The following is a 12,906-nucleotide window of genomic DNA, read 5'->3' as shown; positions in this document are numbered from 1 at the left end:
AACAGAGAAAGCTCTGACAGTTAAAACTGTTGCCTATAGGCACAATATGACACACACACACACACACACACACACAAACACAAATAGTCTATTTAAAAAGGTCATCTAATGAAATGCGTTGACTGAAAAAAATGTGAAATGCTATGAGCAGAGAAAAGAAAACAGTTTAAAGATATTTTATAAAAATTATTACTTCTACATTAGAATCGGGAAAAAAGTTACGTCTCTCAGCAATATTTCTAATACACACTCACCAGCAAAACACAGGCTTCTGATGTTTCAGTGTGCTATTCTTTCACTCTATCTAAGCTTTAAAGGTAGCCCATGTTGTAAAAAAGAACACAATAACTGATTCAAAGTCCTTGTTTGCAACTTTCTCCTACCTGGGGTTGTAGAGGGCATGTGCGTCTCTCATGTGGTTGGCCTCTAGTGGATCGTAGCTCTGGTGCATCCTCCAGGCGCCAGCGCCACATTTACTGTAAGTTGACTTGGAGTTATCTTCACTGCTGCTGTTCACCAATGGCCCCTTCGATAAGTTCATTCTGTATGCCAGGGTGAAGTGAGAAAAGGAAGGGTGGCAGTGAAAATGCAGCCAATGAAAGGCAGAAACATATCAGTTGGGAAAGGGAAGCTTTCCTTCATTTCCTTTAAGGAGGTCTGATTAAGTATCAAACAGTTTTCTGCAGTTAATAGATCATACAAATTGGCTTTTAAAACTCAATTCAAGTGACCAATAATAAACTACAGCAAAAAAAAAAACGACCAAGATCTCTGCAAACTTGACCCAGATTCGTTCAATATCCAATATATTTAAATTTGAGAAATGTTCACTCTTTCACTTAAGCTACAGACAGATAAAATGGAACATTTTAAGATAAACAGTGGAAGACAAATGGATGAAAATGGGTGATGTTGATGAAATGTATTCAATGTACACATCGGGCAGACAATGACTTCCAGGTTTGGTGTTTTTTTCAAATTTGTTTGACCTCAGTACATGTAAGAAAATAGCTATTGTACAAGTGTATAACTGCTCAGCTCAGTTTGGACAGAGAGGCATGTACACGAGGTTAGAAAAATATAAATGGTTCAAATAAACACAGTACGACACAAGGCTGACACAAAGGCTGACATGCTGAGCACAGCCAACAAGCAAAAGGGCAGACAGCCTTCAGACAGACGCACAGAGGACAGGTTGTAATTTTAAACCAGTAAAGCTTTCGTCTTGGAATGAGTTAACACACTCCTATAGAGTACATCTGCCTGTGCGCATCTGCAACATCATGTGGATGCGTTAGGATGCTAATTGAAGCAGAGTCCAGCTGTGTTAAACGTCAGAGGACTTTTACTAGTTTTAGCCTTGAAAAAGGCTTTCAGAATGAGGGAGTAAAATAGTAAAGGCACCAGAGGAGGGACTGCCATCCGTCAATCAAACCCGATACTGACGTCGGGGGGAAGAGCTGTTGCTGAGGTGATAAGGTCACCGTAGGCAACGGAATCAAAATCATCCGTTGCAAAAAATTAATTAATTAAATGACACGGTGTGACTGAAAAAAAGACTCTGCAGCTAATGACAAGAAAGAGGAGAGAGACAAGAGAAGGCAGGGCTGGTGATGAAATTGTCTGCGTGCTCTACACTTAAAAATATTAGAGGATAATAGAGCTAGCTTAGTTTAAGCATTGTGTATTCTTTTTTTTGCTATAGAGATACACTGAAATAGGGAGATCCTTTATAAAAGATACTGAATTATCAAAATTTCCTAACCAATTCTACAAATTGATACTGACCATTGACATTAACTTCTCATGCTAAATTTAGCAAAGTATAGTATTTTGGTGGACTTGGGGAGTAATACTTGTTAACTGACTACGCTTTTTTGCTTAATTTGCTTTGGCACGACCATTGTTTTTCCTATCATTACCACTTTCACATGTGCTTGTTTCCTCCGACAGAATGTATCAGTAAACAGAGCAAGATGTTGGCATGTATCACAAACTGGTAGACACCTGTTTACAATTCAAACAACCACCATGCAGACTTTAGTGTGTGTCTAATCGTGAGATGCTGTCCCAATGTGGCCTCTTGTTTTCGTGAGGCTAAGTAGACAGACAGGTAGGCAGACCAATGACTTGTCTGACAGCCATCCTCCATCCACCCACAGAGCTGGGTTGGCGCAGGGAGAGGTAAAGGGCTAGGGTGTGTAATATGTAGGTTTTAGTTCCACTCTGGTGAATAGGAGGGATCGATATCTTTCTGCTGCTGCTGCTTCAGACACTTATTGGCTTTGGTTGTTGTGTCACAATGCTACATAGACAGGCAACACTTAATACTGGTGTTTTTTTTTGTTTTTTAATGGGGAGTGTCCCGGTTTTACACCATACTAACATACATCCAGTACCAAGTGCACATGACCGTGTTGATCTGAATTCCCCTTTCCTCTTCACAAATCATATATCCGCCGTTAAATTAACTCTATGACCTTCCACAGGCCAACATACCAGAATCAGTGTGGAGAGGAATAAAGAGGATAAAAACAAGAGAGAAAAAGTCACTTTCATATTACAACTACCACAAATCCTGACATGAAAAAGAAAACCACGCTCTGAGAAAACAATTGCAATATTTTATCTACATGGAAAAAAGCTTTGTCTGCCACTTGCATTAACCTGGGCACTAAAACTATTGCGGATTACTAAGAGAGATTCTGTTTTAATGCTTCATAACTTATGGCAAAGTAATCTGAGATTTCTCAGGTTTTTGATCATTCTGAAGTATTAAAATTAGGCTAAAAGGCATCTTAGCATGAGCAGACAGTCACTTAAATCTGGCATTACCTGTAATTCTTTATGTGTAAAGTAGAAAATTAAATCTTCCACAATAATTATTTGATTTGAAGAGATTAACATTGAATGCTTATGTACTCATATAAAGTGAGAGAAATAAAGAGGGTTTTAACCTATGAGATGATACCTAACCTATTTCACGCTTCTGCCAGTACATATAACCGACAGAAGCGCACACACTGTGGATGTGTTGAAATGTGTGTGTGTGCAAAGTAGGAAGATTGTGAGTGTCTTTCTGATGCTCAGTGACTCGCTCATGTGTTGCTGGCCCATCTGTGAACAGAATGACCACGACACAATGTGTGTGTGTGAGAGAGGGAGTGGGTGTGTGCGTGTGTGTGTGTACCTCTGTGACACGGTGATGCAGTGATTGATGAGACAGTTGCCATTCTTGCTAATGCAAAACGCACCTATCCCTGAAGGGAGCAAATGCCACAACGCACACACACACACGCACACAGAGCTGCAACTGCCCTACCTAATTACCTCTCTAGTCAGGGCAGTGTGATGTGTTACAGTCACACGTACAATGTGTATCCCTAAATATGCATAAACGAGCCCAAAACGCAGTTGCATAGTTGAGGTATACCCATTGAACGATGATGAACGCCTGATCAAAAAAGCTAGGTGACAAAGCTGCTTGCACGATAGCAAGCAGATCCAGTCTATCTCCTCTGTTTAAGGAGAGTAATATTCATTTTCTTGCTTTTTAACCAAAAATGTGAGCCTTTTTTTATTACTAATCTCCTTGAGAATTGTTGAGATATGACTGCTGACTTACTCCATTCTTCACACATAAAGCATTTCTTCTTCCTGATAACAAAAGTTCATATAATTGCCTAAAAAGTCTGCAGTGTGAATGAATGGTGACATATTATTGAATGCAAATATAAAAAAACTAAAATGTGCAAAAAATGTTTCAACATTCATACGAGGGTACTTTCTGAGCATATTAAAATGACCAGATTATCACAAATGGTGGGTGAATGAGCACTTCCATATATCAATGTGTGGGACTACGCTGCTCTGCGCGTGACTACACGTGCATCAGGGCAGGTGGGGTTGGATGCAGGCCTGTGTGTGTCAGAGGATGAGGATGTGTGTGCACGTTAGCGTTAGCGACGGGAGCTGTTAGCGGGGCAGGCGGCAGATGGGCTGTCGGCCTTAATAGGGACTGAGCGGGTGCAGAAAGGTGACAGCTTCACGAGGGAGGGGCCTGTGGTAAGGGAGAGAAGGAGAGAGAAAGTGTGTGTGTGTGTGTGTGTGCGTGGAGGGGGGCTGAATGGTGAAGGAAGACAGAGATAAAGGGAAAATGAATTATCGGTAGAGGTGAAGAAAAGAGTGGATCAGCTGCGCAAAGGAATGCGCATCCTGGGGGCAAAAACTGTTTGTATTAGTCTATTATTCCAATAAGGCTTTCATAATTTATTTGATATACATATGTATTTGTGTAAATATTTTGACAAACAAAAGGGTTTAACCATGTCATTACTGTGTAAAGTTGGTGGTGTTGTAAATAATGTGTTAAATATGTGTTGTTTGTCCTGTACATTTAAGAAAAGAAGTATGAGAAGAAAATGCAATTTGTCTGGAGGAGCTGCTGTGGGCTTCTGATAATGAACAACAAAGCTGACAGGTTTGGAATCAATTAACTGATGAAAGCTGTGGAAATGTTATATTTATGTAAAAAAAAAAAATAATTCAGTGAGGTAGTGACAGTTAGAATTCAAACAATGAGAAATTTCATTCAAGATCCGTCAGTATCTTAGAAACTTCAACGTGCCGCACTGTGTACGTGTACTGATGTGCTCGTTGACATGCGCAGTTCTGTTCCACAGCTGGAATTCTGGGGCATTAAGTGAGATGGACTAACAGGCAGCAATGTTGTTGAGATAATTTATCCTAACAAAGTCAAAGAATAGAAAGATAAAAAAAGACAAGTTGTTTTGTCTTCTAAACATACTTGTCAGAGTTGTATTCCTTACAACAACAAAGAGTTGTTAATATCAACACACCTACACATGTACATTTTTTAAAATGGATGCTATCGAAACGTTCCCAAATTAATTTTCATGAATAGACTTTAAGTTGTTTTTCTATTAAAACAAATGGTAACAAATAACTTACTTATTTGTTCAAAGGTTGACGCAGGAAATATTTAGACCCCTTCTTTTTGGTATTTTCTCACAGCAGTGAAACTCCTGCTGTACCTCGAAAGACTTTGTCAGGTGTTACCGGCCCATAATTGTTCAATTCAGAGGAAATCCTTTCTTCAGTAGCAGAACGATGGACTGTATAACTAGAGTGGAAGTGCATATATCGGTGTAAAGAAAAACTATTTACATAGTGTGTTCGATCAACTTGGTAAATAACACCATGGAAGATGGTGAACGTACAGAAAGCGACTGAAAAAGAAAAACGAGAGAAAGGCAGACCAAAAAAACTAAAGAGAGAGGTGTGGTGGTAGGCTGGCCTGTCATTCTCTCCCCATCAGGCACACACATGAAGCATGATGGGAGGATGAGAGGAGGAATATTTCATTGTCAGTCGGAAGGCGGCATGGTCATCCATTTCTTTCCTTCTCCCTTAGCAGCTATCCTTTCCCGTTCTACTGTATCATTCCTCTTTTTGTCTTTTTGAACCCCCTTTCACTGTGTCGATACACTGACAATTTAATCATACTCTTGGCTTGGGCATGTAGAGGGAGAAAACTACCCAACCAACCAATCTATAGCGCTCTCCCCGTGGACAGCGCACCAGAAAAAGTGCAAAAGACAGACGGGACGTTTGAGCCTGCATTGTTCTCTCTATCCTCTCCGATCTCATGCAGACAACTTACACACACACATGCATACACATGGCGCTTCTCCATCTAAATCTGTTCTATTGTGGCCCAGTCTTTGCTGTCTCCTTCAATTAGCAGTGAGAAGCAGCATTAGAAGCCCTGAGGACAACAGGATGGGGTCACACACACACATACATACATACATACACCACACTCCTAATCTAAGGTGCAGCTCGGTCCAACTGCTGATAATCTATATAAAATATAAATGAATAAAAGTCATGGTTCACTGTTAAAAGTTTTGTAATAATACCCCATGCTTAAATCTGTACAGCGGTAAATCTTCACCTCTAACGCAGATGTGGTCAAAAAGAGAATTTGTAACAGTGGGCTTGAATGCAGCTGTATGATAAGTAATTCTTAGAGGAAGCATAACTGATTTGATAGATCGGGATAATAGCAATAATAATTGAATGCACATTTTGATGTACGGATGACGGAGACGTATGGATGATGGAACACGGGGAACGAGCAGATGAGCACCGCGGAGAAATAGATGGGGGAAGGAGAAGAGATGAGCGGCATTGCCTCTCACCATATATCACTCTCTCTCTTCTTTCAATCAGCGTTTTGGCATTCAATCACACACACGCGTGCGCACACACACACACACGCTCACAGCTTCACGGCCAGTGTGGTGTAATGGCTAATTGCAGTGAGTGAGTGTGTGTGTCACAGCTGGTAAAGTCTCTCTTACTGCTCTTTCAACACATAAAGGCCTGCACTGACCCGTGACATACTCTCACACACTCAGAGCACTGATAGATCGAACATAAATCAGAGAAATTCACATCTTCAAGGTTCATCTCATTTTCCTCTCTGATCTTTGTGTGGCTGTGTATACAAATGTGTGTTTTTTCTGACTTCATCCATGCAGGTGGGCGTGCACATGACCATGTTTGGCCAGTTTCTTTCTTGAAACAATGTGGTTTCTGCTGCGTGTGTTTCCGTGCATGTGTGTGCGGTCATGCATACGTGTGTGTCTGGTGGACCTCCTGAGTGCGGGTGTCAGACAAAGCAAAGCCCCTCCCTCACTTCCCTTCCTTCGCACCTCTCGCTCTGTGTGCCTCTCCTTGCATCTCTCTCTTTACGGGACAAAAATTACCACTGGAATGCCCGGACCCTTCACATGAGAGAGCGGCCCGCCATCAGCACAAGTGTGTGTCTTTGTGTGTGTGTGTAGACTTATACAATGCAAAAACTGACAGACAATGAATTCCATTGGGACGGACGGACAGGCACACAAGGAGACACACAAAAAGAAGAACAACACTTCCTCATACAGGCCATCAATAGGTCAAACACACAAAATGTGGGCAGGCAGGCACGAACCCATGCATGACAACAAACAGATGCAAATATGTGCACGCACGCTCACACCCTCACAAACACACACGCACACCCAGCAAATCACAGCGGCACATATTGACATGCTTTGACAGATGAATTAAGTAAATGATTTTATAAGGAGATTAAAAGGATTTTAATTTACGCAATCTCTCTTTGGTCCCCCCGTCCCTCCCTCCAGCCAGCTTTACCTCTCTGTCTCTACTGCTTTCTCTCCCTCATGGCCTGAAAAAAAAAATGCAAAAAAGTGCACACGCCAGTGACAAAAAAGAAAAAGGCCGAAAAAGCTGATTTATAAAAACTATGCTATCCTTTCATTTAATTTTTATTAATTCCACATTTATCTTTTCTCCTCAGATTAGAAAAATAACAAACATGAAAAGCACATTGAGAAATTGTCTTTAACACTTCTTGATAAGTGAACCGTAAGGAGAAGGAATGGCCTTCAAATGGGATTTTCTGGAGCAGATTTTATTTTAAATAATCTGATTGTTATAGAATACTTATGGCTAAGTTTTTTTTTTTTCAAAAAAAAAAATGTTTCAAGATTCAGCAAAGACAGGCACGGATTGCATGTGTAAAAAGTAAGCAAGAAACAAGATATCCAACTTTGTCATAAATTGATTCAAATTGTGTTCAAACGTTGTGACTAAATCTTTTTTTTTTTCTTTAATGTAAAATGTTCATCAAGAGTTCTTTCGATAGTCATTCCACTGAGTCCAATCTCAAACAGGTACTGAACAATCTTTCACTTTGACTTCAATTGATTCTAGAAAAAAAAACATTTGATTTTTAGAAACACAAATTATTTACATTAAATACCCATGAAAATAAAAAAAAAAAAAAGTAGAAACATGTATAAAACAATTCTATAGAAACCCTTTATGCTCCGTTATGTTTCTCTTCAAAATCGCCCTGCAAACCTTTTGCTGAATAATCTGCACGACCGCAGTACCTCACCACACGTCCGTCTCCCTCACACCCACTGACAAAAAACACCAAATTCACAAAAGTCACTGTAGGAAATATATTTTAATGAGATGCAAATGGTATGTGTATGGTGGCATGAGAGGAATGCAATTATGTTAACAGCTTAAGCGGTACTTGTTGTTATTATTATCGGTATGTGATCATCATTATCCCTAATATTTTAATTAGTATAGGAAAGCAGTGCCTCAAAGCAAAGGAGGCAAAGCCTGAGCAGAGAAACGAGAAAAGTGTACAGATGGATCGATGGATGGATGAAGGAGCGGAGAGACGGGTGACTGGACCAGAGAGCTCTCTAGAAAAAAAAATGTGAGTGATACAATGTATATACACTCGCTGAAACACACAGAGGTGAAGCAGATACTTTCCACTGCCGACTGTCTGAGATGAGTGTGTTTTTGCCCTTTATTGCTAAACACACCTCTCATGCTTTTCACACATACATGGAAAATACTTTGGTGAGAAAAACCTCTCCTGTCTTATTCAAAATTAAAAAACAGAGTTTGAAAGTCGAGCTGGAATAGATTCTTTAAAAAAACGAATGACACAGTTTTACTGTTGAAAGACCAATACAGTCTGCTCAGTGTCCAGGGCTGTATCCCTGTAGTCGGAAGCATACTAAATTCACACCTTGCCCAGGACATTCAGCCGTTTGATCTACAAAAGGGAGTCAGTACGTTCAGTGTTAAAGGATGTTTTTAAGTCTTCTTGTTTCTAATGAAAAAAAAGATTATCATATTCAAATAATCATCCAAAAATCCTTAATGTCTTTTGAGAACCTAACTCTTCAGTAACTTGCAAATTACTTTTATTTGTTGAAGGCAAAATTATCACACAAAGAGACTCTAAATTTTGTTTTAAATGGATTATCTCAACATAAAGACAGTCAACTTCAGTGATAAAGTGGAGGTGTAATTTCTCCATCTACCCTTTTCTGTTAAATGTCCCTCTATGTTCGACATGCTGTGTAGGTAAGAGGATCTAAAAGACACGCGCAGACACAAAGACGAGGCAGGTTCCCAGCATGTATAAAACTGTTTTCTTGAAAAATGTTAAGGATATCATCTTTATCAGCTTTTGGATTGACTTTGTCCTTCCACTTCTTTACTTTTAACTCTGTACCACACAGACACTTGAACTGTGGCTCTGAGCTGGTGTTAGTCATTGGAATTTATTTACTGTAAGCCCATTACCCCTGGAACAAAATTAATTTAAAATTTAATTTATGTTTGATTTAAAATCCTGGCTTTAATTATGAGCAATGCAAATTTGGAACTGTCTGTGCCATCAATGATATACCAACGTGCAGAAAGAGTGCTGTCCACTCAATGAACCGCACATATCACTTAAAAAAAATGTTTTAGGTTTTAAACAAACAGAACGGCTGTTATTACACCTACTATACCTCATTTTTTTATTTCCGTAAAAATGTGTGGAAGAATGCACACCAGCTGCTGTGTAATGTGCCAATCAGTTAATCAGTTTTTTGAACAGTCCTTCACATACATCTAAAAGAGCAAAGTGTTGGCGAAAGGAGCAGCTCAGCAGCACTTGCTTGTTTGTGTATGTGTGCGTGTGTGTGTGAGTGTGACTGTCTCTAATTCCTGTGCGGGGCCACACGCTGAGCTGCCCGTCTGAAATTCTACCTCCTCTGGCATTTAAGAGCGAAGCGCTCCCCCTTTCCTCCTATGGGTCCTTCTCCTCTCGTCTCTACACGTTATTCCTGTAACCTCAATGCTCCGCTACCTCGCAGGATTCTCTGCTTGGATGATCATGCTCTCAAACCGCATGTGCACAAGCATAAGCGCATGCACATGCAGACATACGCGTCCTAACTGAGTTGATGTTTTTGTCCTAAGAACATTCTCATTCAAAGTTAAAACAATGTCTGGAAAACAGTGAAAGTGAAGGAAAAACTGTGTCTGCGTACGTGTCTGTGTGTGCACAGGTGTGTGTGTGTGTCTCACTTTTCAGGTGGAGGGACAGAAATCGCGCTCCTCTACCTAAAGAGTAAGAGCTGCTGTCCGGATACTGCAGCCACACACAGACACACACTCCAACATGCACACACTCAGACAGTGAACGCGTGCTACCTGACAGCAGAAACAACCTTGACATGGTGCCGGCCACCTCCGCAGCATACCAGCACACGTTCACCCACGCACACACAGTCACTCATAGTGGAACACAATGACAATGACAAGTTGAATGATGAATAAAAAGATAAGATCAAAAGGTAAAATTTACCTACTCTTGCTCAGAGTGCATTAAAAAACACTCGGATAAGGGGTGTCCTACCGAATCCATCGGCGATACCAGGTCATTGTCATGTCAGCCTCCTCCGTAAAAACAGCAAAAAATATTGAAAAAATATTTCAGAATCAAAGTTTTATATGTTTCCTCTTTCTCCTCCTCTTCTTCTCAGGTCTTCCTCTCTCTCAGTCCTTCCTTCCACTTGGAGGGAGCAATACAATTACCAGGCTCTGCGCTGCCTGCACTGATCAGCTCTGCGTGTGTGTGTGTTGATGTGAGGAAGCGCGTGAGTTCAGTGTGTATGTGAGAGCCAGCGAGAGGGGGCTGCAGACACACACAACCAGCCAGCCGGGCAGTTGGGACAGAAAGCTGTGCTGCTGTCCTAATCAACGACTTAAAGCCCTGGTAGCTGCTCATGAATATTAAGCAGGATTTTGCATATGCAGTCCCTCAGGTCCCGGCTCTACTGTGATTGGTGGATACTTGACCAATAGCTGCAGGGATGGGCGGAGAAAGGGGTGGGGGAAAAGAGGGAGAGTTAGAGAGAAGGAGTGGAGCAGGTGGAGAAGGAGGGATCAGACAAAGAGCACAGAAGGGAAGAGAGAGGGAGGGAGGATGGAAAGAAGGGAAAGGAGAAGAGAAAAACAGGTGAGAGGAGATTTAAAGCAAGACATTCTGCACTCTGTCTTTCTTTACTCATCTTTCTGACCGAGCCTCTCAAAAATCTTTCTTCTTTGTTTTTTTCTGGTCTCTTCAACTCTTATCATGCTATTGCACTGCCAAGTACATTCCCACAAAAAAATAAATAAATAAATAACAATTTATATTTAAAAAAAAAAGACATTTCAATGCTTCTTTCTGGTTGAAAATATGGACGTGCGCTTGCTCAGATGCAAAGCAAAAAATTGACCTAATCAGATTAAGAGAATTGTTAGATCAAACGCAGAAGAGTGAGCTTGACCCTAAACCCCTAAGCCTAAATAATGTGTCACATTGCAAACATGAACAGATTGGCAGAGCACGGCAGGGCCTATCACAGCCCGGCAGTAACATATGAGATTATGGCAGTTCCAGATCGCTTGTCCTCTGTTGTGGAATGATTTGGGCAATGATCGTGACAAGGTTTCCTCAGCTACTTGCTGTTCTGTCGAGCTTCCCATCATCTCCTCACCAGCAGGCCGTGTTCCCAATAATATCAAACACACTGGAATGTATTGAGACAGATTCTCCAGAAGAATCTGTTCATGGCGCCTCATTCTTAGAATGAGACAGAAACAGAGGAAAGAGAAAAGCTTATGCAAGAAGAGAGGGATGGGAAAATTGGAGCCCCATAGGGAGACTCGGATCTGCTTTGCCACAATTGTTCCCTTACTTTTTCTTTCCGCTCTTTCTAACTGATGTTTTCCTTTTTCCTGTATGACTTTTCTAACACTCTGTTACCCCAGCACACAGGATGGTGGGGAAGAGCGGTTTGGAACAGAGAGGGAGCTACAGAGAAAGAAATCAGAGGGTGGAAAGGGGGGATGCAGAGATGAAAGAGAGTTGCTGTGATTAACAGCTTTGGAAGAGAAAAGATAGTAAAACATTTCCTGAAACCAATCTCTGCTTTGATGTTTGTGTGTGTGCATATATGTGTGTGTGTGTGTGTGTATAAAACAATAACAAAGCCTTTTTTTTGGTTGGTTTTTTTTAAGCAAATATTCAATACTGATGTTTAGACAATGTTTAAAATGTCCACTGGTTAACAGCTGAACTATGGTATGAAACTATTAAAGTAAGACAACAGATTGCATATTCTTCTTAATGTAGGATGTGCGTACAAGCTTTGTGTATTGATACAGCCTTATAAAGCTAAATAGAAAAATAAGCAGGCCAACTTTACCATGTTTCTGTTCGGTCACATGCCAGACGTGTCTATAAAGTTTATTAGAACGCTGTTATTTGTTAGTTTTTTGGACAAAGTCACACATCAGAATAGAAATATGACATAGATACTGTTTTTGGGGCATCATGGAAGACAAAGAAGAGAGCCAGACCACACACACTCACTGCTTGCACACACAATTTGCCACTTGTACAGAGGGACATGAATTCCAACACATGTATACACAGATGCTGCAATGCTCATGTACACAAACACACACACACACACCCACAGTTATGATGTATCCAGAGGCTTATAAGCATCGACAAAGATGAGTGTGAATCAATGCTGCCGCCACTACTGGGCAAACAAATACTTCACCAAAACCTCTGACTCTAATGCACGCACGCACGCACACAAGCACATCTATCATTTTTGTATTTGTGCAGAAATATAAAGATGCAGGAACACAACTGATGCAGTACTTAACTTAATCTATGCTGAAATTAGAAATCTGTTCTGTAACAACTTATTTGAGAGAAAAATATGAATGATTTCAGAACCATTTGAAAAAGAAAATCATTTATTTACACGAATACAAGTCACACAGTGAACTGATCATGTTTATGGAGGTGTATTTGTGGTGTTTTACTTCTAATGTATTCATGTTAAATCTGAGTGCCCGGTCTCACCATGCATATGTTAGGTAAGTTTCTCTTTTTTACTTTATGTTAACATTGTTATGATGAAACAATCAAGTCCTGTC

General features: G+C 40.5%; 1 protein-coding gene across 3 annotated transcripts in view; it reads right to left on the bottom strand.

The window, feature by feature from the left end:
• esrrga (estrogen-related receptor gamma a) overlaps positions 1-10,641 on the bottom strand; it is a 71,949-nt gene extending 61,308 nt beyond the window's left edge. For 2 of the 3 annotated variants that reach the window (XM_072380326.1, XM_072380327.1), the window contains exons 1-2: positions 10,275-10,641; positions 384-542 (exon numbers count right to left, since the gene is read on the bottom strand). In XM_072380326.1, the coding sequence (XP_072236427.1) occupies positions 384-542; positions 10,275-10,330 (215 nt within the window). In that variant the 5' untranslated portion in view covers positions 10,331-10,641. Of the gene's footprint in view, positions 1-383; positions 543-10,270 lie in introns of all 3 variants that reach the window. The other variant, XM_072380328.1, reaches the window with a different exon arrangement.
• Positions 10,642-12,906: the final 2,265 nt, after the last annotated feature.

Source organism: Leuresthes tenuis, unplaced genomic scaffold, assembly GCF_036924035.1.
Source record: "Leuresthes tenuis unplaced genomic scaffold, fLeuTen1.0.hap1 SCAF_2, whole genome shotgun sequence".
Classification (NCBI taxonomy): domain Eukaryota; kingdom Metazoa; phylum Chordata; class Actinopteri; order Atheriniformes; family Atherinopsidae; genus Leuresthes; species Leuresthes tenuis.
This window is presented reverse-complemented; position numbering and strand designations above follow the sequence as displayed.